Consider the following 24,643-nt stretch of genomic DNA (forward strand, 5'->3'; position numbering starts at 1 on the left):
TTTGTTTTGTAAAAATCAAAGTGAGCAGACTTGTTTTTGTCTTAGTTGGTGCAGCTACATCTAGCTAGCAGCAACATCTGTGATGACGACATGGGTGCTGTCTTGCTGTAATATATAGCTATTGGGTTTTAGCACTTTTAGCTACAAAGTTTCAAGAAAGTTCCAAATGCATCCATCCAAGAAGGAAAAAATGAAAAAAGATTTTATTTCTTTACTCCAAATCTGGTCCTTAAGGGTTTGCAATAAGAATGTTACTTCGACAAATTAATAAATAATAATAACTACTTGCTAAAAATCGAAATGGAAAAAAAAAAAATAATAAATAACAAAAGTTGAATTAGTAAAATAAAATTAATCATAGCACAGCTGTGAATTAGCAGCCAACCCATTTCCAAATTATAGGTCCAAATTAAAAGTTGAAAAATTTTCGAGTGCTAAGAGGCTGCTTTCTACACATATAACAACTAATTAATCGGCTAGAATTCTTAAATCTTACTCGTTATCATTACTTGTAATAGTCCTACTCTGTGTCGATCTCATCTTATCTTAGCATTAATTAATTAATAAGTTGATTAACTAGTCAAGAAATATTTATCAGAAAAAAAAAAAAAAAAACTAGTCAAGAAATACTTATCTCACGAAGTGGAACCCAGCTTGAGTAAGGAAATGCCGACAGTGCAGCAGATACAAACATGATAAGGAAAGATTAATTTCCAATTAGATATTTGTCTTCGCTTATGCAAATTGGCGAACTTGCAACTGTACGTTCTGGATAAGTGATAAGCAATGTGGATTAGGAAATATATAAGCCGTGCTCCAATTGGACATATAATATATAGGAGCAGTTGCGTTTCATTAGCTACTTTATAATTTTCCTTTAAGTTTTGAAAGCGAATTTGAACTTAAAGTCTAACCTACCAAATTGGAAGTATGGTATATAGCTACATATAGATTTCTTTATGAGGATGGAGTTTATTGGCTTTGAGCATTGTGACAATGACCTTCTGTTGTCCACTTGATGATGGACGTATGCCTATCTACTTTTAATTTACTATTTGAAACTTCAACTTGCATTGTCAATTTCAACCTTCACAATTTTCCATCACATTTATAATGATAAGGAGAGTGGAAAATTAATATGGGCCAGTTGCACATGCAATAAGGTCGTCGGTGGTATTTTAACTTTTTTTGAATAGTCTTTCAGATTATTAATATATATCAAATATTGCGCCATGTCAGTCCAGTGTTTGGTAATTAATTAATTAACTTTATTGATTATTACAAGTAAGAAATGAAAATTAAGGATTTACCCAAAAAAAAAAAAAATAAAAATAATTAAGGAGCTGGCAGCACTATGTTAATTGTTGCAAAAGTTGCAAGGTGTAGTGTTTAGTGATGATTGACAAATTAGCAGAAAGTTAATGGTTGTTGGGAAATTAAGTAGAACTAAAAAAATTAATTACGTTTCAAGTTTCAGAGTAGCTTGTTATCCATTATAATCGGTAGAGTTTCATAACTTATCTACACGATTCTATTTGTTTAACATATAACAAATTAAATATATTATATGAGGAAAAGGGAAAACTTTGAATCATGATTTTAAGGACAAATGGGCATTAAACGTGGAGCGAGCCCCAGGCCTTTGCTTATTTTACAAGGCGGGAATGCTCTTGCTTAATTTCATGACAAGACACCTTGAAAGTTTCCATATATTCAAAAATTGCTTGGCGTACAAGTCGTCAAATTAACATCATGCAGAAATCTGGTCTTGTTTATGTTGGGAATTGTATGACTATTAATCGGTTAATTCATGATTTTATGACCACATATATTTTGGATTTTTTGGGAAGATATTTTGAGAATCATCAATCCTCATTTCCTTATTGACAATTAGTAAAGAAATATGAGAATTAATCACAACCAAGAAGTGTTGGATCATGGAGTCAATTTATGCTTGGTGGATAACATATCTTATATATATATATATATATATATATTCTGAATAAACTAACATGTCTTAATTCTGAATAAGTTTTGACAATCATCACTTTACTCCAATCCTTCTTCATAACGTTTTCATGATTTACGCACCATCAACTATATATATGGTCAGTCCTCCCTACCTCTGTCCCAAAAAATAAAAAATAAAAGACAATATATATATATATATATATAGCTAGTTTGAACATCTGATGACCATCAACTAATAATTAAAAAAAAAAGAAAAAGAAAACACTAATTTACTTGAAAACAATTGAGCTGTAGTCCTCGATATGAGAGTTAGGCACTAGGACAAGACTCAAGTAGTTGAGGTGGTTGAAGGTGTTGAAAAAATCCAGAAATAACCAAGTTACCGCCATAAAAAAACAAAAAAGAAAAAAAGAAAGTACGTTTAAATTAAAACCAACCGCATCAAAATTTTATTAGCCTTTAGCTAGCTAAGGTGGCAAATTTTATTAATGGATAACGATAGATGCCTAGAAAATCTAAAGGTTCCCATGAAATATGTTTGAAAAATGACTTCCTTTTGAAAACAAACCGCAAATAATGTGCTCAAATTCTTCTATAATTATTAGGCATGTATACTTTTTTTAATATAATATAGTATGTGTAGATTTGTATAGATACGCCTTCCTCTGTACAATACTCATTTAAGCATATTCCAAATATGAATAGGGATTGAGTTGAAACCAATGTTGTCGTTTTAAACCAAAATAAACCATGGTTAAGGTTTTATTGGAGAAATGTTGAAATTTTGAAGGAAATTAATTTTTGAAAATTAGTTTATTAGAATTAATTTTTAGCATTCAATTTTCTATAAATTATTTTTTAAAATATTTGGTTTATATAAGGATATTTGGGACTTATAAATAGTTAATTAATTTGTGTTTTAAAAAATTAAGAGTAAAATTATCTTTTAATAAAATACATAAAACTAACTTTTTTGGAAATTTTAATATAACGTCTCTTTTGAAAAATTCATTTTACATTCTATTTTCTCATATTGTGAGTTTAATTTTTCTTGGATCCACAATTTCCTTCTTTTGAAAGCCATCTAAACATGGACAAAAAAAATTATTTTTCTAAGAGAATTTCTAGTTTTTACTAATTTTAATACTTTTCAAATGGAACCTAATATTATTTTTTTATCAGTAATATTATAAGTACCAAAATATTTGCTAAATTTATTTATTGGATTACACATATTATGATATTATTGGTTAGCATATTCATATAACTTAAATATGAATGAGTAAACCTTTAAACGAAAAAAGTGAATTTAAAAAAAGAACAATTAAATATTGTTACATTATTTACCACATCATTTAGCTAAAAAATTTGATAAATATTTTGGTAACCTAGCATTATTAATTTTTATTTATTTATTTTGAAGGTTTTTTAAGGTAAATATCACTGTAGCACCCCATATTTTATTTATTATTTTCAATACTATATCTTTATCAAGAAAAATATCAATACAGCCTTTTCACATTTTATTTTCATTTCAATACAAGATTTAGATAGTCAAATTGTATATAAATGTATATAATAATTTTACAATGGCATTTAAAAACTTTTTCCTCATCCATGTGTCTAAACAGTTTATATTAGTTATTCAATTTTTATATTTTAATGTATTTGTTTTATTTATAAGTTTTATTACTTTATTATTTTTCTACTAGGGATTGGATTTGACTTTGCCTTCATTAGTGAACTATTAAGGTCTTTGTTAGACGGAGAAGCAAAGGGCCGGCACTTCTAGTTTGTGGTTTTACGCAGTTGGAAAAATGGGAACAGATCGTAGAAGCCATTCAAGTTTTCTCATAAATGACTCAAAAAAACATGTTAACATAAATGCCAAGAACGGTAGAATGGTCGATGCATTTCCAAACAGTCTTTGATTATAAAATGTTTTATAGGATATTTTGGAATAGAATGATTGTTGGATACCTTCACAATGATGTGGTGTAGGAAGCCTATGATTTGTGTTAATATGTTTAAAAGAGACATTTTTTCATTGACTTTTAATGTTAACGTGGCATAGGTGGTGCAATATTGAGCTTGATAGGGCCAGAGAACCATTCAATTTGCTTCCTAATAGGTAGGGATGGGCATGGATTGGATTGGTTCGGTTTTGGATCGAAATATAATCCAATCCATATATATCGGTTTTTCTAATTTACAATCCAAACCAAACCATTGAAGCATTAAATCCAAACCAAACCAAACCATTTAAGATCGGTTTGGTTTGGATTGGTTGATCGGTTTGAAACTTACTAATTTATAAATATATAATACAAATAAAAAATTTTTTATATATATATTATGGTGATGGTGATGGATTGGTAGTGGGCGGCAACAAAGGTAAATGTTTAGTTTAGGATTATAACTTACAATTTGATTTGGGATATGGGAATGTAAAAGAAAAAAAAAATTATATATATATATATATTAAAAATCAATATATAAAAATGGGAAAAAAAATTAAAAATTAATATATAAAAATGAAAAAAATATTCTAAAATTAACATATAAAATGAAAAAAATAAAAAATATATAATTTTTTACTTATATAATATATTATTTGGATTGGATCGGATTGGATTGGATTTATATTTCTAATCCATAACCAATCCAATACATACAGTTTATAATATTTTGAACCCAATCTAATCCAATTGATGTAAAAATCCAATGCAAACCGTTAAAAATGGATTGGATTGGACGGGTTGAACGGATTGGATTGGATTTTGCCCACCCCAACTAATAGGCAAGACCCGGTTTGTTGGAATGCCATGATTGCAACGCCAGACAAAAAGCTTGAAGGTTTACCGACGGAGGGGCAAAGCCAAAGCATACATCGGCATCACCACTTTTGCAATGCTAGATAATATCAGTGATAGAAAATTAATAGATTCTTTAAAAATAATAATAAAGAAATAACGCTTTATAAATAAAACAGCACAATATAATATTAAAAAAACTAAACAATTAATATAAGCTATTACGTGGATAAAGTAAAGGTTAAAAATGTCATTATAAAAAAATATAAGCGTTTTTATACACTTTGGTTTGGTCACGAAAGAGGCATATATTGAAAGAAAAATAAAATGTAAGAAGACTGTGATAATATTTTTCATTAAAAGAATATAATATTGAAAAAATAATAAAATAAGAAGCACTACAATGATATTAATCTTTTATTTTTCCCCAGTGGACGAAATTGTTTGTCTATGAGGTAATTGATTTGTAAAATAGAAAAAGGACAAATAGTTAACAAATGTTGTTTTTATTTAAAACCATAAAAATATTTTAAAATTCATTGCTAAACAAGCTTAATTTCAAGTGCCTTGCTTAGTTGATATAGCCTTTAATTATTCATCATATTAATCCTATATATTGACTAATCACACTTAAAAAACATTAAATTAATTAACCCAACAAGGAAATAATGGCCTACTTAAGTATTTTCATTGTGTAAATTGATAATTATATATATATATATATATGAAAATCTTTGTTGAGAACTTTCGTTAAATTTGTTTAAATTGCTTAATTAATTAATTAAGTCACCAATAAGGTGGATTGTAAAAGATGTAATATATATATATATATATATATATATATATATAAATATGAATGCTATGATAAGGGATTTATAAAGAAGAATTAATAAAGATAACTATTTATATTTATAATTATTAGATAACAAAAGTCATGTAGATTGGATGAATTAATGGGTTGACGAATAACTGAGTCATGCATGAGATAGAGAAGAGGCTTTTGTGTAATTTGGTCCTATCCCATATAATATATATGGCTTTGAATTTGGACCCTAACGCGACGGCCAGGAAGCCAATTGTTGTTTGTTCATTTCGGACTGGAAAAAAAGAGCCATGACAATTGACAACCTCACACTAAAATTAAAGAACTTTTCAAAAAGTTTTTTTGGTGAATTAAAAGTTTCAAAAAGTTGAAAAGAAGAAAAGAAGATTTACGTCACCAATATTCCAAATCTTAAATACCACTAATAACATGTTTTATGCACTTTTCATGACCCAAAAAAAAAAAAAAAAAAAAAGAAGAAGAAATAATTTAAAAATAATAAAAATGAAAATTTAAAGGAAGTTTCTACTAATATTATATATTTATTATAATCTAAGATAATACATTTAACCTGAATTATATTGGAGTACTTTAGTTTTTGCAAAGACCCCCACTTGTTTCAAGGTTAATTAATTTACAAGTTTTTTCATATATGTAAAAAGAGCAACTTATTTTTAAGGTCAAACATTTAACACTTTATCATTGAATTAACTATGACAAGTACTTAGATATTTTGCCGGTCCCGAAACCAAAAAGACACTCACATTAAAGGCAAATTTTTTTTAAAAAAATTTTTAAAAGAAAAAAAAAAGAAATTAAATAGTGAGGGTCGGTATATTATATATTATATATGATGATATAGTGAAGCAATAATAATTAATTTAAAATGTGATGGGTTTTCCAAGTGTGTCTCTAGCTGTCATAAATAGTTCTAGAGAGATGGGAAAAGAACCTCCTCCTTACATGGAGCTGAGAAGAGAAAGAGCACGCAATGGCAATGACAATGTATAAACTGAATTTATGTGTGTCGTCTTGAAGTTGTTTTGAGAAGTTTGTGAGTTTTTCACGGAATCTCTAATATTTTGCTCTTTTCTTTTCTTTTGCAACATTTTGATCTAAGTGGATGCTTCCGTTTTTCTCCACTCCCAAATATGTTTGCTCAAACCAAGTTAACACTAAAAAGTGCTTTTTTTTTTTTTTTTTCATTTAATAGGGACTTATATAATTGTTATTATTATTATTATTATTTTCTTTTTCAACTTTCAAATTATATATACAATTTTTTTTTTTTATTCTAACCACTCCACTCTATATATTCTAAAGTAGGATACCATACGTAATTCCAAGATAGTAATTATTAATATTAATTTATAATGGGAAATACAAATAACATATATATCAAACCTTTCCTATATATTACTGCATCATTTTCGAAACAACAGGAATAACAATAATTATACATCTATATCAGTTTAATTGATAACAAGTTTACATAAAAAAAATGGGATCAGTACTAATTACTAGAATTTTAAACCAACTCTCAATGGAGAGGGAGCATTGAATTTGGTGTCTCCCAAGAGACTATTATACAAAAACACACACACATCTATATATATATACACACACACACACACACACATATACATATCAGCTTAGTTTATTAATTATGTGTTAAAAACTAATTAATGTAGAGTACACACTTGTTAAGAACAAAAAAAAAAAAATTTGTAAAAAAGTTATTTGATGGAGTGAAGTATTATTCTTTCCACAAAGATTGAAAAACGATTAATAAAAGTTAATATAAAGAAACAGAGATCAATTTACATCTGCTACAAAGTCTTCTTACTATGACACATTTCGTCGTTATGTCTGTTTACTTCAATGTTGTCACCGGCGTCCATATTTAGACCAACTACACTTCTAGATGATGGGTAATTTTTTTTTTTTGATCTCTTTACTTAATTTACTTTGGTTTAAAACCAGTAATAATTACCCCATACTGGTAAATTTTGGACCCAAATCATTATGGTTATAATTTATTAATAAGCAAATTAATAAAGTGTCTGTAGCACTCATCAATTGAGCTGTAACTGAGTCACAAAAGGCCGCTGTGAGGAAGCATATATATGTACATGCAGTCTAAAGAACTCCAAACTGAGCACCCAACAAATTTAAGATGGGGACAAACAAGAACACATGCATGCGGGTCCTAAGAAAGCAGTAAAGAAAAGAAAATAGAAGGCAGTAAAGAAAAAAGAAAAAACCCACTTGAAATCCAATAAATAAATAGAAAATAGAAAAAAGAAAATAAAAAATAAAACATGTGGGAGATGGGAAAATGAATGTTTGAAAAGATGTCAAAATCAAAGACAGCCATGAAAGAGACACGATGATGGAGATGGTGATGATGATGATGAATTGTGAATGACTGTATCCCACAATCTCACGCATCTTAATTTCTGTTGAGAATGATGTGCTCTTCATCTTACACATTGACATACTCCTCCTAAATCGAATCGGTCCAAATGATATCCATGCATATATTTGCTATTTATTATTTATTATTTATATTTAATTTTATTTAATTTGCCTTCAGCTCTATACGATTTCCTTTTCGTTTTCTGTATATTTCCTCTGAATCTGGACGCATGTTTTTCGTCTTACCTTCCACTAATCCATGTAGTAATTGATTTCATCCTAGCCGTCCATTACATCCTTGCCATCTCTATATATGTCTCTGCCCCCCTTTCATAAACTCCATAATTATACCATCTTTTCCTCTCTCTCTCTCTCTCTCTCTCTCTCTCTCTCTCATCACTTGCTAGCTCCCTACCTGATATTGCTCTCTCTGCTCTCTCCCTTCCTTTCTTTCTGTCTCATTGTTGATCTCTCAAGCAACTCATATCAGTATCGGACTAGTTAGCTAGCAATGGCTTGCTTAAACGTTTGCAAAGAGCAGGTTAATAACTATTTTGTGTATGTATATATATATATGCTTCATTTATATCTCTTTTACTAACTAATGTCTTTTCAAATTGAATATAAACACAATTGTGTCGCAAATCATAATATGTATACAGCTTAATTCCATGCATATATTCGCTGTCTGCATATGATTATCATCAGCAATGGCTTTTTATGGAACACTACAAGTTTATATGTAGTCTTGTTAATTAGCATAATTCCTATGCTATATATCAACAAGATAAATATATATTGTGTATATAGAGGAAAACATTCTACTAAGAGTCGAAATGCTTGCTTGTCACCTGATTATGTATAATTTTGATTAAATATTCAATAAATTACATACAATTAGGCATTAATCGAGCAATATAAAACCCAACGTTACTCATTAAAAAATAAGTATATGTATAAATGCTTTTTAAATATTATAGTTTGATTAACTCTAGATCATTTTTGAATGAAATAATTTATTTTTAATTTTGTTACTTCATCTGTATCGTGGAGTAAACATGTAGTATAAATCTGCTATTAGTGAACTGTATTCTTAATTTATAAATCTTAAGAGGAAAAAAAAAAAAGTAACGATCATAGCTAAAAGGTGAGAAGCCAGTGATGAGTTCTTTTTTTGTTTGAAATAATCTTTAAGGCCATAGTAGAAAAGTCCATCCTATGTTTAAGCTTTTGAGTCCCAAAATTACCTTTCATTATTTCTAGAGGGAAATAAATTAATTATTATTTTTTTATTACGGAAATAAGTTAATTAGGTCTCCAAAAATGTCTTTTCAAGCAATTTTCCAAATTCATGAATTTTTGATGATAAAAATAAATTAATTAGTTAGGTAAGTGATTTTATTTTTTTAAAGAATAATTAGATATGTGATTTAGACTTTTAAATTATTTTTTCCCCCTTTTTTCTTTTTATTGGTGTGCTAAGGGAGGCATATCTTGGCACGTTTTGTTTCTTTGTTTTCTTGAAAACCATGAATTTTATTACACAAAGCAACAACTATATATGGTCGAGTGATGAAAAGGATATACACATATAAAACATCAATTTATTCACCGAAAAAACAAACATCAACTTATTTATTTCCTTTGTTGTGCCCAACTCCTCTTGGCAATGATTTGGACATGCCCCACTACCTTTCTTATGATTATTTAGTTTATAGTAAAATATAATGTTTTTTTTTTTTTTTAACTTGTTATTAACAATATATGAAATTGAAATTAACTTTCAGGGCTATGGAACAGAGGAAAGGACGCAAAAGAAACAACATATTTGTACACTTGATGGAACCGTTGATTGGAATGGTCACCCTGCAATCCGAGGGACAACAGGATCTTGGGTTGCCGGAATTCTGATTTTGGGTATACATACCATTTTCATGGCGTATATTATTAGATATATATGCTGCTTAAAATCTTTATATATCAGATTTAATTAATTAATTTTATATAATTAATAGAAAAAGAAAGAAAGAAAGAAAGAAAGAAATAATATTGGTTTTATTAATAATAAAATAACATATATATATATATATATATACTTCAGTGAATCAAGGGTTGGCTACATTGGCCTTCTTTGGAGTAGGAGTGAACTTGGTGTTGTTCTTGACGAGGGTGTTGGGGCAAGACAACGCAGAGGCAGCAAACAATGTCAGCAAATGGACTGGAACTGTCTACATCTTCTCTCTTCTTGGTGCTTTCCTCAGTGACTCCTACTGGGGGAGGTTCAAAACGTGTGCAATCTTCCAACTCATCTTTGTCCTTGTAAGTCTTTTTCTTTCTTTCTTTCTTTCTTTTATTTTATTTTTTCTTTTTTCATTTCTTGCATGCATGCACGTGTATCAAACATAGGTACATACAATATAAATGTCAATATTCAAAGTTTATTGAATTGATTATTTATAGAGATGGGCCTCTCATGTCCAAAACAAAAGTGATAAATTATTGATTTACATATTTGTCCTTTAGCTACGTTCCCATAATATTCAATGACTTACAGTTGGAAAGTCTCTTAATTAATATCTTTGCAACACTTATATTTAGTTAGCAATATTATGACTTTAATATTAAAAAAAAGAAATAAAAAAAAATCAAGATCTCAATTCATGGATTGCTCAAAATTGATTAATCTATAAAGTTTCATGTACAAAATATGGTAGATATAGTTATATATATACTTATAGAGTAGAAGTTTTATGTATTATGGCAGGGCTTGGCTTCATTATCACTATGCTCCTACCTATTCTTACTCAAGCCTAGAGGTTGTGGTGACAAAGAAACCCGCTGCGGAGGTCATTCTGGATTCCACATGGCATTCTTCTACATTTCCATCTACCTAACTGCCCTTGGTAATGGAGGTTACCAACCCAACATAGCTACATTTGGTGCAGACCAATTTGATGAAGAAGACCCTAAAGAGGGGCTCTCAAAGGTTGCTTTCTTCAGCTATTTCTACTTGGCTTTGAATCTTGGCTCTCTCTTTTCAAACACAATCTTGGGCTATTTTGAGGATGAAGGGATGTGGACACTTGGCTTTTGGGCATCTGCTGGCTCTGCTTTCTTAGCATTGGTCTTGTTCCTTTGTGGAACTCCAAGATACAGACACTTTAAACCCAGTGGCAACCCTCTTTCCAGGTGTTGCCAAGTCATCATTTCTGCTTCAAGGAAATGGAAGGTTGAGATTATGCCAGCTGTAGAAGACAATCTCTATGAGGAAGCTGCAAAGGAGAGCTCTAAAAATGGGGCTAGAAAGATACTCCACACTGAAGGATTTAAGTATGTATTACTCATATTTCATGAAAACTTTTTGTTACCCACATGTATTTCACAATTACAACCAAAAGGATAACCAAGGTTAATGCTAATTGAAATTCATACAATGTTGATCATGCCTACAGATTCTTGGATAGGGCGGCCTACATGACGGAAAAAGAGCTGTACCATTTGGAGAAGGATGATGGTGTAAGGAATCCATGGCGGCTTTGCACAGTGACACAAGTTGAGGAAGTAAAATGTATACTGAGACTGCTCCCCATTTGGCTCTGCACAATTCTCTACTCTGTAGTTTTCACTCAAATGGCTTCCTTATTTGTGGAACAAGGTGCTGCAATGAAAACCAACATAGCAAGTTTCCATATTCCTCCTGCAAGCATGTCGAGCTTTGACATACTCAGCGTAGCAGCTTTCATTTTCATATACCGGAGAGTTCTGGACCCTCTCTTTGCAAGACTTAAGAATAACAGCAACCCTAAAGGACTCACAGAGCTGCAAAGGATGGGAATTGGACTTGTCATTGCAATATTGGCAATGGTATCTGCTGGCGTTGTTGAGTATTTCCGACTGAAGTATTCAAGAAAGGATTGTGGAAGCAACTGCGAAAGTCCGAGTTCTTTGAGCATATTTTGGCAAGTTCCACAATACATTCTGATTGGAGCATCAGAGGTGTTCATGTATGTTGGACAGCTAGAGTTTTTTAATGGACAAACTCCTGACGGGTTGAAGAGCTTTGGGAGTGCTCTTTGTATGACTTCAATATCACTTGGAAATTATGTGAGCAGCTTGCTAGTGACCATTGTGATGAAATTCTCTACGAGGGATGATATGCCTGGTTGGATCCCAGGAAATCTTAACAAGGGCCATTTGGACAGGTTCTATTTCCTTTTGGCTGCTTTGACAACTGCTGATCTTCTGGTCTACTTTCTGTGTGCAAAGTGGTACAAGTATACAACGTTTGAAGAAAGAAACGAAGAGGACACCAATAATAATATTGCTAATAGACATGCTGAGCTTAAGGTCTAAGTTAGTTAATTAGGTTAATTATGGTTTTGGTGGTTTAATTAATTTCTAAGTTTTGGTGTATTCTATATGTATGTATATATAAATAAAGGCTGAGAGTGAGAGGTGGGGACAAACAATAGTGTTAATGAGGGATCTTTGTGTCTAAATGTTTGCAATGACGCTTAGAGATATGTATGCATTTTATATTTCTCTAAGCAGAGCATTTATATATGAAAGGTGTTGTAAGGATATAAAGTTGATGTAAATTTCATGTAATTTGCGATCTCTTTTATATCTAGAAGCTCAAAAAATAGTAGACTCTAAATGCCAAAAGTTTACCAAAATGTGGGCATAGAAATAACTTCTCTTTCAGGATATCAGGTGAAGAACCAGAATGGTTATGGGATAGCCACCAATTTTATCCCTGCAACGGGAACCAAAATTCGGAATGTGATATGAGACAGAGCAAGAAGAGCCCCAATACCACATACATACTGGTGTCTGTTTGCGCCAAATTTGGTCGTCCATTATCAATTTATGCATATTGAAGAAGACGAAGAGGGTGAAGGAGGAGAAGAGGGGTAGATGATCATCATTTTGTGCATGATTTTTGCCGGTTGGGATTTGGGTGGTCCATTATCTAGCGCATGATTTTTGTTGCTGGTGGGGTTTTTGGTCATCCATTATGTATGAATGAGTTGCTTCAAAGTGGGTAGTTTCTTTCTGGCTTAATTCCAATCCATTTGATTATTGAACTACTCTAGAGTGAAGTTTGAAAACCATATCTACATATGGTTAAAACATATATCTACCATAAAATTTCTCTCGAGTCCATTTATGAGTTAAATCTGCCTGTTCTTTTTATTAACAGGTCCATTGATTGGACAGGCTTAGAATATGTTAGATTTCAAAACCTATGAAAAATTGTTTTTGAATCTCAACTTAAATGAAAAATAACAAGAAAATGAAGTCGATATGTACGCTTTTATATAAAAAGACTCTTCTAAGTGCAAAACTTTTACCAACAAGTGGCCATAGAAATAACTTCTCTTTTATTTCTACTTGGTATTGAATCAGCTTGCATATCCCACTACAAAGTGCAACATCTTGGAAGTTAGAAAGTTCTTATTTGAAAATTAAGTGATTGAGTGAAAGTTAATTTAATATGAAACTAATGATAGAAAATAAAATAAAATTAATAATTTGATAAATCAACTAGGATGGAATTAGAATTATCTACGAGTCATACCAAACTTTTAGGGTGAACCCTCTTCTTTTTCACTTGGCAGTTGTAGTTGTGCATGGTACTAATGCATCCAAACTTCCTCTTCATCTCTCCCCACAAACTAATTTTCTTTTTCCCCATGCCAACATTGCTTCTACAACCACCTTCAATCTCTCTTTTCATTATAGAGCACTTTCTTTCAAGTTCCATAACCTTTTTGCTCATTTTCTCCATTTGTATCCTCATTTTTTCCTCTCCACAACCATGCTCTACTTCCTCCTCCTCCTCATCATCTTGAGCTTTGTCATCAGAAAAGCCTTGAACCTCCTTCATGATTGTGTCTCGAAGCTGTAATTGCCTGACAAACAGTACCTGAACCACCACTCTTAGTGGCAATCTTTCATTGTTGCCAGCATGTTCACAAGCTTCAATGGACATCTTTTGGCAATCTAATAGCTGACACACTTCCTCTCTCTCCGACTCTGTCAAGTGCCTATGCTTGTTTAAGTAGATATCAATAGCCTTGTACAGTCCATCAGAGCTTCGATGTGTCCCCAGTGATGCTGCAACCGACATTTCTGCTAATGTAATAAATGTCTCTACCTTCAAATCGATGTCACTTGCAACTTCTGTCAAGAACTCTTCAATAAGTTCTGCCACTGCAATAGATTTTGCTATATTTGAAGCAGAGATGCGTGGAGCAGAGAAGCTTTCATAGAAATGTTTTACAATTCTCTTCACACAATCAATGTCATATTGCACTTCCCTTGCATAGCCTAGTGAAGGTATGAGGAGGTCTTTGGCTTTCGCTTCGTCAAGTTGTTTTCCAATCCTCATCTCAAAACCATTTCTGCAATCAGAACTAGCTTCCAAGACAATTGCAAATCTCAGCATTTCAAATAATAATGTACAAGGAAGAAGTCCTTGAACATGAGGCAAAAGCCTCTCCACTGCTTCGAGGATTTCCTTTTGGGATTTTCTCCTGCAGATTGACATCTTTTCCCCTTCTGTGAAGCTGGAAAAGACCCATTTCTTTGCATAATTACAAAGGGATGCAGTTATATACTCAGATGGGACTCCACGCTGACTCATTTCGTGGATCACAGGCTCATATAGCTGAAGAGAAAGTGTTGTCAGATCCTCAGGCTTCCAATCAAGGACAAAGAGCCTTCTTGCATTTTGCCTATGTACATCACCTTCGTCCTCACTATGATCATCTACAAACATTTTTTTTATTGGATCTCCAAGAAGGCGGGGATTGTTGATTGCCTTTGTAATGATGGACTCTATACAAGCATCAACTAGGCCAAGCTCCATGGCTTGTGGAAGAACATTTTCTGTAGATTGGAAAGCCTTAATTGTTTCATTCCAGCTAGGGAGTATTTTCTGCTTAAAATGGGTCAGAGTTTTTAATAGTAGATTGTTTCTGCTGCGACTTTCAGTCATCCCCAAGTAGTGAGCAAGACAACTGAGAGGGACAACATTTTCTGTGGAAATTTGGAGCTCGTAACCATGGCAGAATCTTGCTACAAGCTCAAAAGTTTCAGGATTCGCCGGGATATCTCTGAGAAAATGGAGAAGTCCTTCCTGGGATTTCTCTTTGAGTAAGGAAGCAAGCATGGATGACTTGGCAGCCAGAAGTTCCTAAATAACATGAAAGATTGTTACTACCCATTGAATTAAACAAGGGAAAAAGAAGAGGAAAAAGGTAAAAACTTAAGGATCTCAGAGTAATTACTTTATTCAAAGTGAAAGGCACACCACCTGCATAAAGCTGCACATCTGATGGAGATGCAGACTTAGACAACCTGAAATTAAGGGAAGGCAAATTATAAACCAGAAAATGTGGAAAAATTAAAGCATAACAAATAGAAGCAATTAAGAATGTTATATTATACCATGATGAGATATCTCTGCTTTCCCTGTTGGTCATAGTCTTGTAAGTCCTCTGAATTTGCATTTTTTGAAACAGTAGAATTCCTGTTGAGTTCCTTAGTCTTACTAAACACCTGTAAAGGGATTGCAGAACCAAGAAACCTAGCTGCAGTAGGCCTCTAGCTTGGCTCCAAACCATAGTATAGAGCTGGAATTAGTACTTACAATTACTTTTTAAGCAACTCTACAACTACTAATTAAAATCGATGGCTCATATTAAAAGTATAAAAGATTAAAATACTTTGGACAGGTAATTTTGAAATGAGTAGAAAATGCTCCAATAATGAACCAAAAAACGGTGAAGATGATTGAATCATATTTGAAGAACTTAAATATATATATATATATATATATCAACAGATGATGACTAAGTAAGAGCTAGACTTTAGAATGTGACCGATCAGATGTTCAAATTCTTCTTGAGGCTCGTTGACAAAGAAAACTCCATTGTTCAAGATATTCAAGGACAGAAGAAACAAAGAAAATAATTGTATTCAGATTGTTGCACCCACGCTCGAACCTTCTCCATATATATATATATATATATGACAAGTGGTTTATGCATTTATAACGTGTTAAAGATATTATAAAATGGAAACTCACACAGAAATCCCAAATTCTGGAAAATGCAGCTGAAACATAACCTTGTGTGTTTCTGCTATTCTGCAACATGCGATTGAGAAACGAATCTGGCCAGAAAAGAAAACAAAAAGCGAAAAGAAAGAGAAAAAAGAAAAAGACTATATAAAGATCAGTTGTAGACTATACACTCGGTGGACTTGCTTAAAGTTGGAAAAGAAGATAGTGCAAAAACGAAGATGTAATTGATGGCAACAGTAAGGATCCAACATAAAGTCTGTGACTAACTTGGGCATTAGATCATATGTATGCCGTTTCAACTAACGCAATGGATGTGATAAAAATATATAAACAACTGGGATTTGGTTAAACTAAGTTGCAGTGGAAGAGCTTGATCCCTCCAAAGGTTTGCTTCGAGAACAAAACTAGTTAAGAACCACTTGAAGCAAAAATGATAAAATGAGTAAAAGCAGAGTAAAGCAAATTAAGCACCTGATAAGACAAACTTTTGTTGATTGCCTCCAAAAGGAAAGCTTATTAATTTGTATGCATTTTGGAAAGAAGAAGAAGAAGAAGAAAAGGGTTACTGAGCAGCAAAGGTGGAGGCAGATTATACTGGCTTTCTGTTGCTTATTTGGCCAAAGACTTTTTTAAACACTATAACGTTTCAAAAAGAATACCAGATTTTCCTCCTAAACATATGGGGTTTCTGTTATTTTGAGTATCAGAATTTTATTCATTATAGGAACTCTCTATTTTGGGCCATTTTTATTAGATATTAATTTTATAATTTTATTTATTTATTTATTTTTATTTTCTAAGTGAACCTTTCATTTTTATTTTTTATTTTTTTTTGCTCTCTTCCGTCTCAGATTCTTTTGTTTTTTTGGGTTGATTTTTCTTCTTTTGTTTTTTCTTCTCAAATTTGGTTTATTTTGTTGTCAATTAAAAAAAAAAAAGAAGGTTTATTTTATTTTTACCCAATGCTGTAAAAGAAGCTTAAAAGTAGCCTAATAAAATTACAAATTATTGGCAAGTGATTTTTGTGTTGCTTCAAAGCTTCTCAGACTTTGAGCTTCTCTCTCCGTGTATATATATATATATATATATATATCACTTTGCAATTGCAATCTCTTACCGTTCCTGTTTATCCCAGTTTTGCGTCAATCTCACACTGCAATAAAAATTGAAATTTGAAACAAGTATTGGAGGTGAGCGAGGGGTTTGAAAACATGGCGAAGGGTTTGATATGGGCAACGGCAGAGGATTTGGCGATGAACAGAGGACAAGTTCTGTGTCTGTATCGCCAACTACTTCGCAGCCTCAACTCCCCAAATCTGCCGCTTTCTTTCGCTGCAAGACTCGCCAAGAAGGCAGAGCTCCGTGCCATCTTCGTCGTCGCTTCTGAAGAGCGTTCTCTCCATAACATTCAAGACCTTATGGATGCTGCTCACTACTCACTCTCACTCTTAAGAAAAGGCGAAATTCCCAAATACATCCAATGAGTAAGTCATCGTGTTGCTATTCATTTCAAATTTTGATTTTTCGGGTTTTTTTTTTTTTTTTTTTTTTTTTTTTTTTTTTTTTTTTTTTCTGCATTCGGTGTCTTGTAATTGATAGGGAAGTTGCTGATGGGGTTTGTGATTTGTTTCGAAATTAAAATTATTTTTCTGGGTTAACGTCTAGGGAGAACTGAACCGGGTTGTCATCTTTATTGGATGCAAGATTTGGATGGAAAACAATGGGATTATTGATGGAGTTTGTTGTTCACTATGTATGTATATATGGCACTCGAGGAAATAGGTATTCAAGTTAGGTTTATGATTAACGATGGGGAAAAAAAGATTAGACATTGTAATAAGAGATTTTGATTATTTTGGCACTCATAACCTATTATTTTGGCAAATAGTACCTCTGAACATATTTTGGTTTTTAGGTGTTCTAAAGGCGGAGGAAAAAAAGGTTCTAAATTTATTACAACATATGAAGTGCTATAAAGGACTGGAATTTATGGCAACAACAAGCTGGTTTTGGAAAATAGAACTTTCAGGAAAAAGCTAACTAAGTTGAGAAGTTTCGAGTTTGTTAATTTAAGAAGATCAGGCTGTTACAATTATGGCTTTTTTTAGGAGCTAATAGTTTGTTTTCTGTTGAACGGAAATTGGGTGGAGTTTGAGCTTAGCCTGGCCTCATAAGACATAAGTCCCCTAACTTGATAGTTTGTTGCTACTTGCTAGGTCTGGCCTTTTAAATCTGATTCCTAAAGTCTATGTTCATCTTGAAAACACTCTGTATAAGGGACTAAAACCTTTCTTGTCTAGACAGCATTTAAAAGCTATCATCCTTCTGTGTTGGATAATCTGTCATAATTTTGTATTAACTCTTTGTCTGTCCATGGTAAAAGCTGTGGTTTATTTCAAGATAGTGATTGTACTAATTGATTCTTCAGTGTCTTGGAAATGAAGCGTAGGAAAATTAAAATGTATTTCAAAAAGAAGCAAAGGGTGGACATGGTATGCAGTGGATAAACAAAAATTAGTCATGCTTGAAATATAGGAAGAAGGAAAGGGCTGGAGATGTAGCTATTTGACTGCTCTGTTTGATACTAATAAGATGTGCTTGCTCTTTGGTTCATTATAGATCAATTCCTTCTGGTTATATTGATTGTTGATAATCGAAATAATTGTCAAATTAACAATAAAATAAAAAAAATTGTAAATTTTCTCAACTAAGGGGGAGCTTTCTTTGGAACTTAATTATGCTGACCAAATTGTCTGACTTTTGGAACTCAGCCATTCCAAGTGGTACACCACCATATCACATTCTAATAGATTTTAGAAGCTTGTGACTCATTGTTGTGAAGGCACTTGTTTCCTTCACTTTGGTTGAAGATAGAGTGATTCCTCTATTTACATTGCTGACTTTTGTTGAATAGGGTATAGCTAGCTGGGCATCTTCATTGCTTACGGTGGGCTGAAAACTGGCTACTTGCTTTCCTGAAAATGATAATATAGGGTCCAGGGGAAACTTCTCTTTGGGGGTGTATAAAGAAGGAATGATGAGGATATTACTGGTTGCTGGATTTACCTTGTCAACGAAATGCAAAACGATGAAGTATTAATAATATAAAATTTTGTTGCCTCTGGATGGACTCTGTTTCTGGATATATGCATCTTTTCTTAATTTTTGCCCAAGTTCCGACATTTTTACTATATCCTTTCTTATCGCATTTTTCTGATCATGCATCCCATTGGACCTAGAACCTAGTCCTAGGGGTCATTTGCTGGGGTAACTAATAAATAATAATAAAAAGTATCACAAATTTGCAAATTAAAGATTGCAAAAGAATATTTGCTCAATGGCAAGATCAAACATTGTAGTCTAGCGTATTTATGAACTAAAACAAAATCCATAATTTGGAACCTTGTGGACCAGTTTTGGGCTTATAATTTAAACATTTTTCACTTGGAAATGTGAAGCATTTTTGGTTTTTAATTGGCATTAACAAAATGAAATATTAACTTTTGGCATAAATCAACTTGCTTAAATAATGTTAAGAAGATATATATACCTTCAGGTTCCAACATTTCAGAGGTATTGATGGAGAAACTTGCAAGATAAAAGTTCATATAATTATGTTTTGGTTTAATCTGCAGGAAGGGGCCTAATATATGAAAAGCAATGAGCTGAGAAGTGGAAGACAATAAATAAAAATATTAGAACCTACCATAGGAAATTTATACTCATTTTTCTACGTACTTTTCATATGAGGTATATCGTTCATGCGTCTTTGTTACAAAAGCTAACCTTTTTAGATATACATTGTAGGAGGAGAAACAGGACGTGAAGGAGAAAGGAAGAAAATTAATTACCTCTAGTAAAATAATTTCTATCTTTTTTTTTTTTTTTTTTTTTTTGGTTAAAATAAAATTTTCGTTTTGTGCAAACAATCATTTGCCATTCAACATAGTCCAATAATGGAAGCCAAACTGCATGCATGCAAACTTTATACCCCAAAATCATGGTTGATCTCATACACCAATTTCCATGGCAAATCTTCTATAACGCATGGATGCACGATCAATATATGGTTCTAGAATTCCCTGTGCACTTCATTTGGAAATTGAGTTACCTAGAACCAACATTGTACCATATGCTGAAGAATATAATACCAATTTACTGAGATCATCTAAGCTGATAATCTTAAAGGCATTTCGCTTTCGCTCTCACTATCCGATGCATTGGCTTCATCATCCCGACCTCGATGTCGAGGCTGTCCCTTCTCGACGTCATCTTCTTCATGATGATCAGGAGCTTTCTCCATGACAATCACTGCCCCAAAATGAACACGCCGCTCGCCACCCCCTGGAGAGTGGGCCAGGGATTCAGCTTTTGTGGAGGAATCTGGCAAGATGACATGTGGTATGGTGGAGGGGGTGGTGGTGGTGGTGGTGGTGTCTGTGTGGGAACTGCTGGAGGCTTTGGAAAGACGGTTGGCAGTATCTATGAATTGGTGATGATGAGGGGGTTGTTGTTTGGGCTTGAAGCATCTGTAGATGCAGGTGAGGAACCAGAAGGACCATGGGATGGCGACCAGAACCATCCCTACGATGGGATACCAATCTGCAGACTGTGATTCGGGGAGGAAAATATAGAGGCCGAGGAAGATGCCGCCAGAGATTATGCAGAGGAAGAAAAGGATGGAGACAATATATATTCTGGCATCTCTTTGCCTCACAATGCGGTTGTCCATTAATTAGCAAAGAGAGTGGGTTGAAGATGATTGAATTGGAATTGGATAAGAAGAAGAAGAACAAGAAGAAGGTGATGGAGATATTGGAGATGACGAATCAAAGAAGAAGAAGAAGAAGGTGATGGAGATATTGGAGATGATGGATCAAAGAAGAAGAAGAAGAAGAAGAAGAAGGTGTTTAAAGTTTCTGGGGAGGAGAGCAGTTGATGTTGTTGATGGTGGAGGGGTTGGATGCATGCATGGGAATTATGGGGATCCAGTTCAATGCGGTGAAAACGGGGCTCATGGTTGTTTTTTTTGTTTCTTTAAACGCTTTTCTCTTTTCCCATTTCTTTAACCATTTTTGTTTTTACTTCTAACCAACAATTTCCGTTATATATTTGTTCATTTATAAATTTAACTTTAAATTATTATAAGTTATATTATTATTATTAACAATAATATCTAAATTTTACAAACCCCCACCAAAAAAAAAAAAAAAAAATTAAAAAAAAATAATATTCTAGCGCTCCCATCTACTTGCTTTTCAATTTAATATATGGCCAACATAAATAAAATAGTCCTTTTTTTTTCTTTTTTTCTTTTTTTAAAATGACCTCATAATTGAGAAACTATTTGGGTTAGCATGTTATTAATCCATCTTTTACAACCCATCTTTTAAGAGGAGTACAAACCAATGGTATACAGTTTTTGTAACTTCTCCATGAAATTTGAGCATACAGACGTGTTTACCAAATGCTCATGGGATTTGCCAAAAGGATCGAACTAGCAATTTCAAAAATGCTCATGGGACTTGCCAAGGATGGAACTTGCAAATTAGATCAATAAGATATTAAATTTTTTGGTGTTTCTTTTGAGTGTTTAATTGGTACCTAATATAATAATACCCCATAAGCTAAATTAAGTAACCTACTATTTCTAAGTTGTATATATATATATATATATATGTATATATTTCTTGTTTATCTATTTTTAGTTTGACCTATGAGAGGAAATCTTTTAGGAAAATATTCTAAAAAGATCAGTGTGATTATTTTTGTTTGATAAAAAATCAGCAATATTGGCAAAATATGAAGAAAAAAAATTCATCAGATTTTAGGTACATTTTAGATAATTTCTTATCCATTACAGAAACTAATAAATAATGTATTTGTTGTTTTAAAAAATAATAATTATTTTATTATTTATTTTTCGTCTGAGTTTTGCGAGCCCAAATAAATAATTACATTTGTTATTTTTATTTACTTATTTATGTTTTGGTTGAGATCCATTAGCATATGAAGGCGAAGATCTGAGCGATTGAATGAAAACAAAAGGGAAATTCACTGATTTGTGTTGAAGAAGACAAGAAATGGAAAGAAAGGTGACGTTTTTTTGGTAAAGAATTTCAGCGAAACTCGCTAATACAGAGTCACGAGCTCATTCGAGTTTCGATTGCTTCGAAGCTTTTGCTTTACCCATTTAATTTGCACAGACGCCTCAAAGTTTCAGACTTTCAGGTTATTTCTTTACTTTGTTTATTAGTTTTGTTTCTCTCTGATTTCCTGGTTATCGAGTATTCTTTTAATTTCTGTTTGGGTTTTGCATGTTTCCTTTTCTGGGTATAAAATTTCTAATTTGCTCTTCTAGTTACTAACTGGGTAGTGATATATTTCATCTATAAGAAAATTTCATGATGGTCGGAGGAGTTAAAATTGACTTTTCTTATTAGATTAGTGTGGGTTTTGCATTTTTTTTTTTTTTTTTGGTTTCTTTGAATGCTTTTTGTGTTAATTGGTTGAGTTGGTAACTGCTACTGTGTTGTATCGTTTCTTCGTTGGTGATTTATCTACTTCTGGGTTCTTTACTCTTCCTATTCGTGGCTTGTATTTAGTTCGAAGATTTCGTTTTCAAATGCTGAATTCTAGAGCTTCGAGTGTTCTGGAATCTGGGAATTATTTTATTATTATTATTATTATTTTCTATTTGTAAGATTACAGAAGCAAGCCAAAAGGCAGTCTAATCTGTTTTTGAAACTTCAAAGCACTTAGATGAAACATGAACTTGGAATCAAAGCCTTGTGTAGCAGTCTGTGATTTGTCTTTTTTCTATTTTTTCTTCCCTTAAACCTCACATAGAAGCAACTTAGATGTGTAAGGCAAATATCTCTGAATGTTTTGCAGGTTGAGGTTGGTTATAACAATGGCTGCAGTAATAAAAAAATTCTTCATCGCGTCGATGTTTATGTGGATGACTCCCTTGGCAATACTGTATGGGTTTAATAATAATTGGCTTCCTGGTAAGATTGTTGCATTAAATTTTTTAAGTCGTATTTTATTGACGACAATACCTTTTTGCAAATTCTTTGTTTGTTTAACTTGATTAGAATAGAATGTATGAAAATTGATGGTGCTTTGTATGTAAACTTCTCAGTTCTAGAAAGCCTTGCATTAACCATACTGATATTGCATACTTAATTAACTTCATCCGCTTGTCTTCTCTCCTTACGCATTCCATAATTCTATATGATATTTGTTTCTACAACACTGTTTTAGATTGCATCATTCATTTCTTGTGTCATAAAGGCATTTGCTGCACATGGCCAAATCATTGTAATCAATTATAATACTACCTCTGAGTTCTCGAGCATGCAGATGTTTATGACTGTATCCTCTCGCATGTCTCAATATTCCCCAAAAAAATTGCAGTTTAGGACAATGATTTCTATATCACAAAATTTAGCAGGTGGCATCGTATGTTGTACAAAATCTGATTTAGAACAGTGGTGTAAGACTATTACGAGGAAATTTTAGGATGGATCTACAATCCCCGTAAGCACATATATATATATATATATATATATAAGTAAACAAGGTCACTAAGCAATGATAATAGTGGATTTTTGCTGAAATATAAGCTTGTTTAACTACAAGGAAAAATGGCTGTGGTTTCTGATCTTTCGAACCTAAGTCCTTGCACATATATTGACTAATTTAAACATTTTATTTGGTGAACATTTCACTACTAGGCTCATAATGATTGCTGTGTTTGTTCATATACCAGTATTGTTGTTGAACTTACTTACTGGTATAGGTTCTTTACATCAATTTTTATTCTGTATTCTTTTATTCAAATTGATAATTTTTGTTTGGCTAATCTGAACAAGGTATTGATTTGGAAACAGGTTCAAGTGAGTTGTCTTCGTATTCTGTGACACTAGTGAGTGGATTCCTGGCTGTAATATCAGTGAATGTAGTCATTGCATTTTACATATACATGGCAATGAAGGAACCTTCTGATAAACACGAGCCTGATCCTGCATTTCTTGCTGATGCTAAAGCAAGTATTAAACAGCAGTCTGCTGTGGACATTGACAAATCTTCACAGTCCTCCAAGAAACAGGAGTAGTGAATAGGGATATGTTTTTTTCATATGGAAACATTCGAACCTGAAATGTAGATAAGAGGTTGCTATATATTATACATTGAATATGAAGTCATATTGTAAGAGGTTGCTATATATTATACATTGAATATGAAGTCATATTGTAATTGAATGTTCATTCACTTTATTTTGTCTTTTGCTTTTTGAACTTGAGATTTGAAGTTGATGTCACCGGTTTACACAAGCAAATGCTGCAACAGTAAAGATGCACTCTTTTCCATTCCCCCATTTTCAATAAGTTTGTTTTGGTGGGAATTAGTTACATTTTAATTTGTTGCGGTGATGGAGTTGGAAGCATTGCCGAGTGTGAAACACTCTTGATTTGTTTTGACATTTTGAGCTTTTCGGATTGTGGCCATCCCCATTTGATC

At 32.4% G+C, this 24,643-nt stretch overlaps 5 protein-coding genes across 10 annotated transcripts; 3 read left to right on the plus strand and 2 right to left on the minus strand.

Moving 5' to 3' along the window:
- Window positions 1-8,242: 8,242 nt before the first annotated feature.
- Window positions 8,243-12,642, plus strand: LOC107428812 (protein NRT1/ PTR FAMILY 7.2). Its single transcript, XM_048476425.2, has 5 exons — window positions 8,243-8,566; window positions 9,813-9,942; window positions 10,127-10,344; window positions 10,790-11,355; window positions 11,478-12,642. The coding sequence occupies exons 1-5, from the start codon at window positions 8,537-8,539 to the stop codon at window positions 12,376-12,378; spliced, it is 1,845 nt and encodes a 614-aa protein (XP_048332382.2). The 5' UTR covers window positions 8,243-8,536; the 3' UTR covers window positions 12,379-12,642.
- A 141-nt stretch (window positions 12,643-12,783) lies between these two features.
- LOC107428803 (BTB/POZ domain-containing protein At5g17580) lies at window positions 12,784-16,983 on the minus strand. 3 transcript variants are annotated; one of them, XM_025068228.3, is made up of 5 exons: window positions 16,589-16,983; window positions 16,121-16,206; window positions 15,481-15,645; window positions 15,321-15,390; window positions 12,784-15,226 (listed from the first exon to the last, which is right to left on the minus strand). In XM_025068228.3, exons 2-5 carry the CDS (start codon window positions 16,156-16,158, stop codon window positions 13,601-13,603), a joined length of 1,899 nt encoding a protein of 632 aa, XP_024923996.3. In that variant the 5' UTR covers window positions 16,159-16,206; window positions 16,589-16,983; the 3' UTR covers window positions 12,784-13,600. The 3 variants fall into 3 exon arrangements, with proteins under 3 accessions (XP_024923996.3, XP_024924004.3, XP_024924012.3); XM_025068236.3 differs by having other exon boundaries at window positions 15,481-15,640; window positions 16,589-16,933; XM_025068244.3 differs by lacking the exons at window positions 16,121-16,206; window positions 16,589-16,983 and having other exon boundaries at window positions 15,347-15,390; window positions 15,481-15,536.
- A 178-nt stretch (window positions 16,984-17,161) lies between these two features.
- LOC107429051 (uncharacterized) lies at window positions 17,162-19,949 on the plus strand. Of its 4 annotated transcripts, none has more exons than XM_016039705.4 (2): window positions 17,162-17,601; window positions 19,925-19,949. In XM_016039705.4, the coding sequence occupies exon 1, from the start codon at window positions 17,329-17,331 to the stop codon at window positions 17,599-17,601; it is 273 nt and encodes a 90-aa protein (XP_015895191.1). In that variant the 5' UTR covers window positions 17,162-17,328; the 3' UTR covers window positions 19,925-19,949. The 4 variants fall into 4 exon arrangements, with proteins under 4 accessions (XP_015895191.1, XP_024927402.1, XP_015895183.1 ...); XM_025071634.3 differs by lacking the exon at window positions 19,925-19,949 and adding an exon at window positions 18,033-19,024; XM_016039697.4 differs by lacking the exon at window positions 19,925-19,949 and adding an exon at window positions 17,783-18,031.
- Window positions 19,950-19,972: 23 nt separating this feature from the next.
- On the minus strand, window positions 19,973-21,379 carry LOC107429042 (uncharacterized). The gene has a single exon (XM_016039677.4). The coding sequence runs from the start codon at window positions 20,847-20,849 to the stop codon at window positions 20,286-20,288; it is 564 nt and encodes a 187-aa protein (XP_015895163.3). The 5' UTR covers window positions 20,850-21,379; the 3' UTR covers window positions 19,973-20,285.
- Window positions 21,380-22,053: 674 nt separating this feature from the next.
- Window positions 22,054-24,399, plus strand: LOC107429409 (uncharacterized). The gene is made up of 3 exons (XM_016040092.4): window positions 22,054-22,348; window positions 23,012-23,127; window positions 24,013-24,399. Exons 2-3 carry the CDS (start codon window positions 23,031-23,033, stop codon window positions 24,234-24,236), a joined length of 321 nt encoding a protein of 106 aa, XP_015895578.1. The 5' UTR covers window positions 22,054-22,348; window positions 23,012-23,030; the 3' UTR covers window positions 24,237-24,399.
- The last annotated feature ends 244 nt before the right edge of the window (window positions 24,400-24,643 follow it).

This window comes from Ziziphus jujuba, chromosome 5 (genome assembly GCF_031755915.1).
Source record: "Ziziphus jujuba cultivar Dongzao chromosome 5, ASM3175591v1".
In the NCBI taxonomy this organism is placed as follows: Eukaryota; Viridiplantae; Streptophyta; class Magnoliopsida; order Rosales; family Rhamnaceae; genus Ziziphus; species Ziziphus jujuba.

What these genes read in the sequence shown, in the direction of transcription:
- LOC107428812 (XM_048476425.2), top strand. Translation starts at nt 8,537, where the DNA reads ATGGCTTGCTTAAACGTTTGCAAAGAGCAG. An exon ending in TCCAACTCATCTTTGTCCTT is followed by an intron (nt 10,345 to 10,789) that starts GTAAGTCTTTTT and finishes GTATTATGGCAG; the next exon opens with GGCTTGGCTTCATTATCACT. An exon ending in CTCCACACTGAAGGATTTAA is followed by an intron (nt 11,356 to 11,477) that starts GTATGTATTACT and finishes TCATGCCTACAG; the next exon opens with ATTCTTGGATAGGGCGGCCT.
- LOC107428803 (XM_025068228.3), bottom strand. Translation starts at nt 16,158, where the DNA reads ATGTTTCAGCTGCATTTTCCAGAATTTGGGATTTCTGT. An exon ending in CCAGAATTTGGGATTTCTGT is followed by an intron (nt 15,646 to 16,120) that starts GTGAGTTTCCAT and finishes TATGGTTTGGAG; the next exon opens with CCAAGCTAGAGGCCTACTGC. An exon ending in AGCAGAGATATCTCATCATG is followed by an intron (nt 15,391 to 15,480) that starts GTATAATATAAC and finishes CCTTAATTTCAG; the next exon opens with GTTGTCTAAGTCTGCATCTC.
- LOC107429409 (XM_016040092.4), top strand. Translation starts at nt 23,031, where the DNA reads ATGGCTGCAGTAATAAAAAAATTCTTCATCGCGTCGATGTTTATGTGG. An exon ending in TAATAATAATTGGCTTCCTG is followed by an intron (nt 23,128 to 24,012) that starts GTAAGATTGTTG and finishes ATTTGGAAACAG; the next exon opens with GTTCAAGTGAGTTGTCTTCG.
- LOC107429051 (XM_016039705.4), top strand. Translation starts at nt 17,329, where the DNA reads ATGGCGAAGGGTTTGATATGGGCAACGGCAGAGGATTTGGCGATGAAC.
- LOC107429042 (XM_016039677.4), bottom strand. Translation starts at nt 20,849, where the DNA reads ATGGACAACCGCATTGTGAGGCAAAGAGATGCCAGAATATATATTGTC.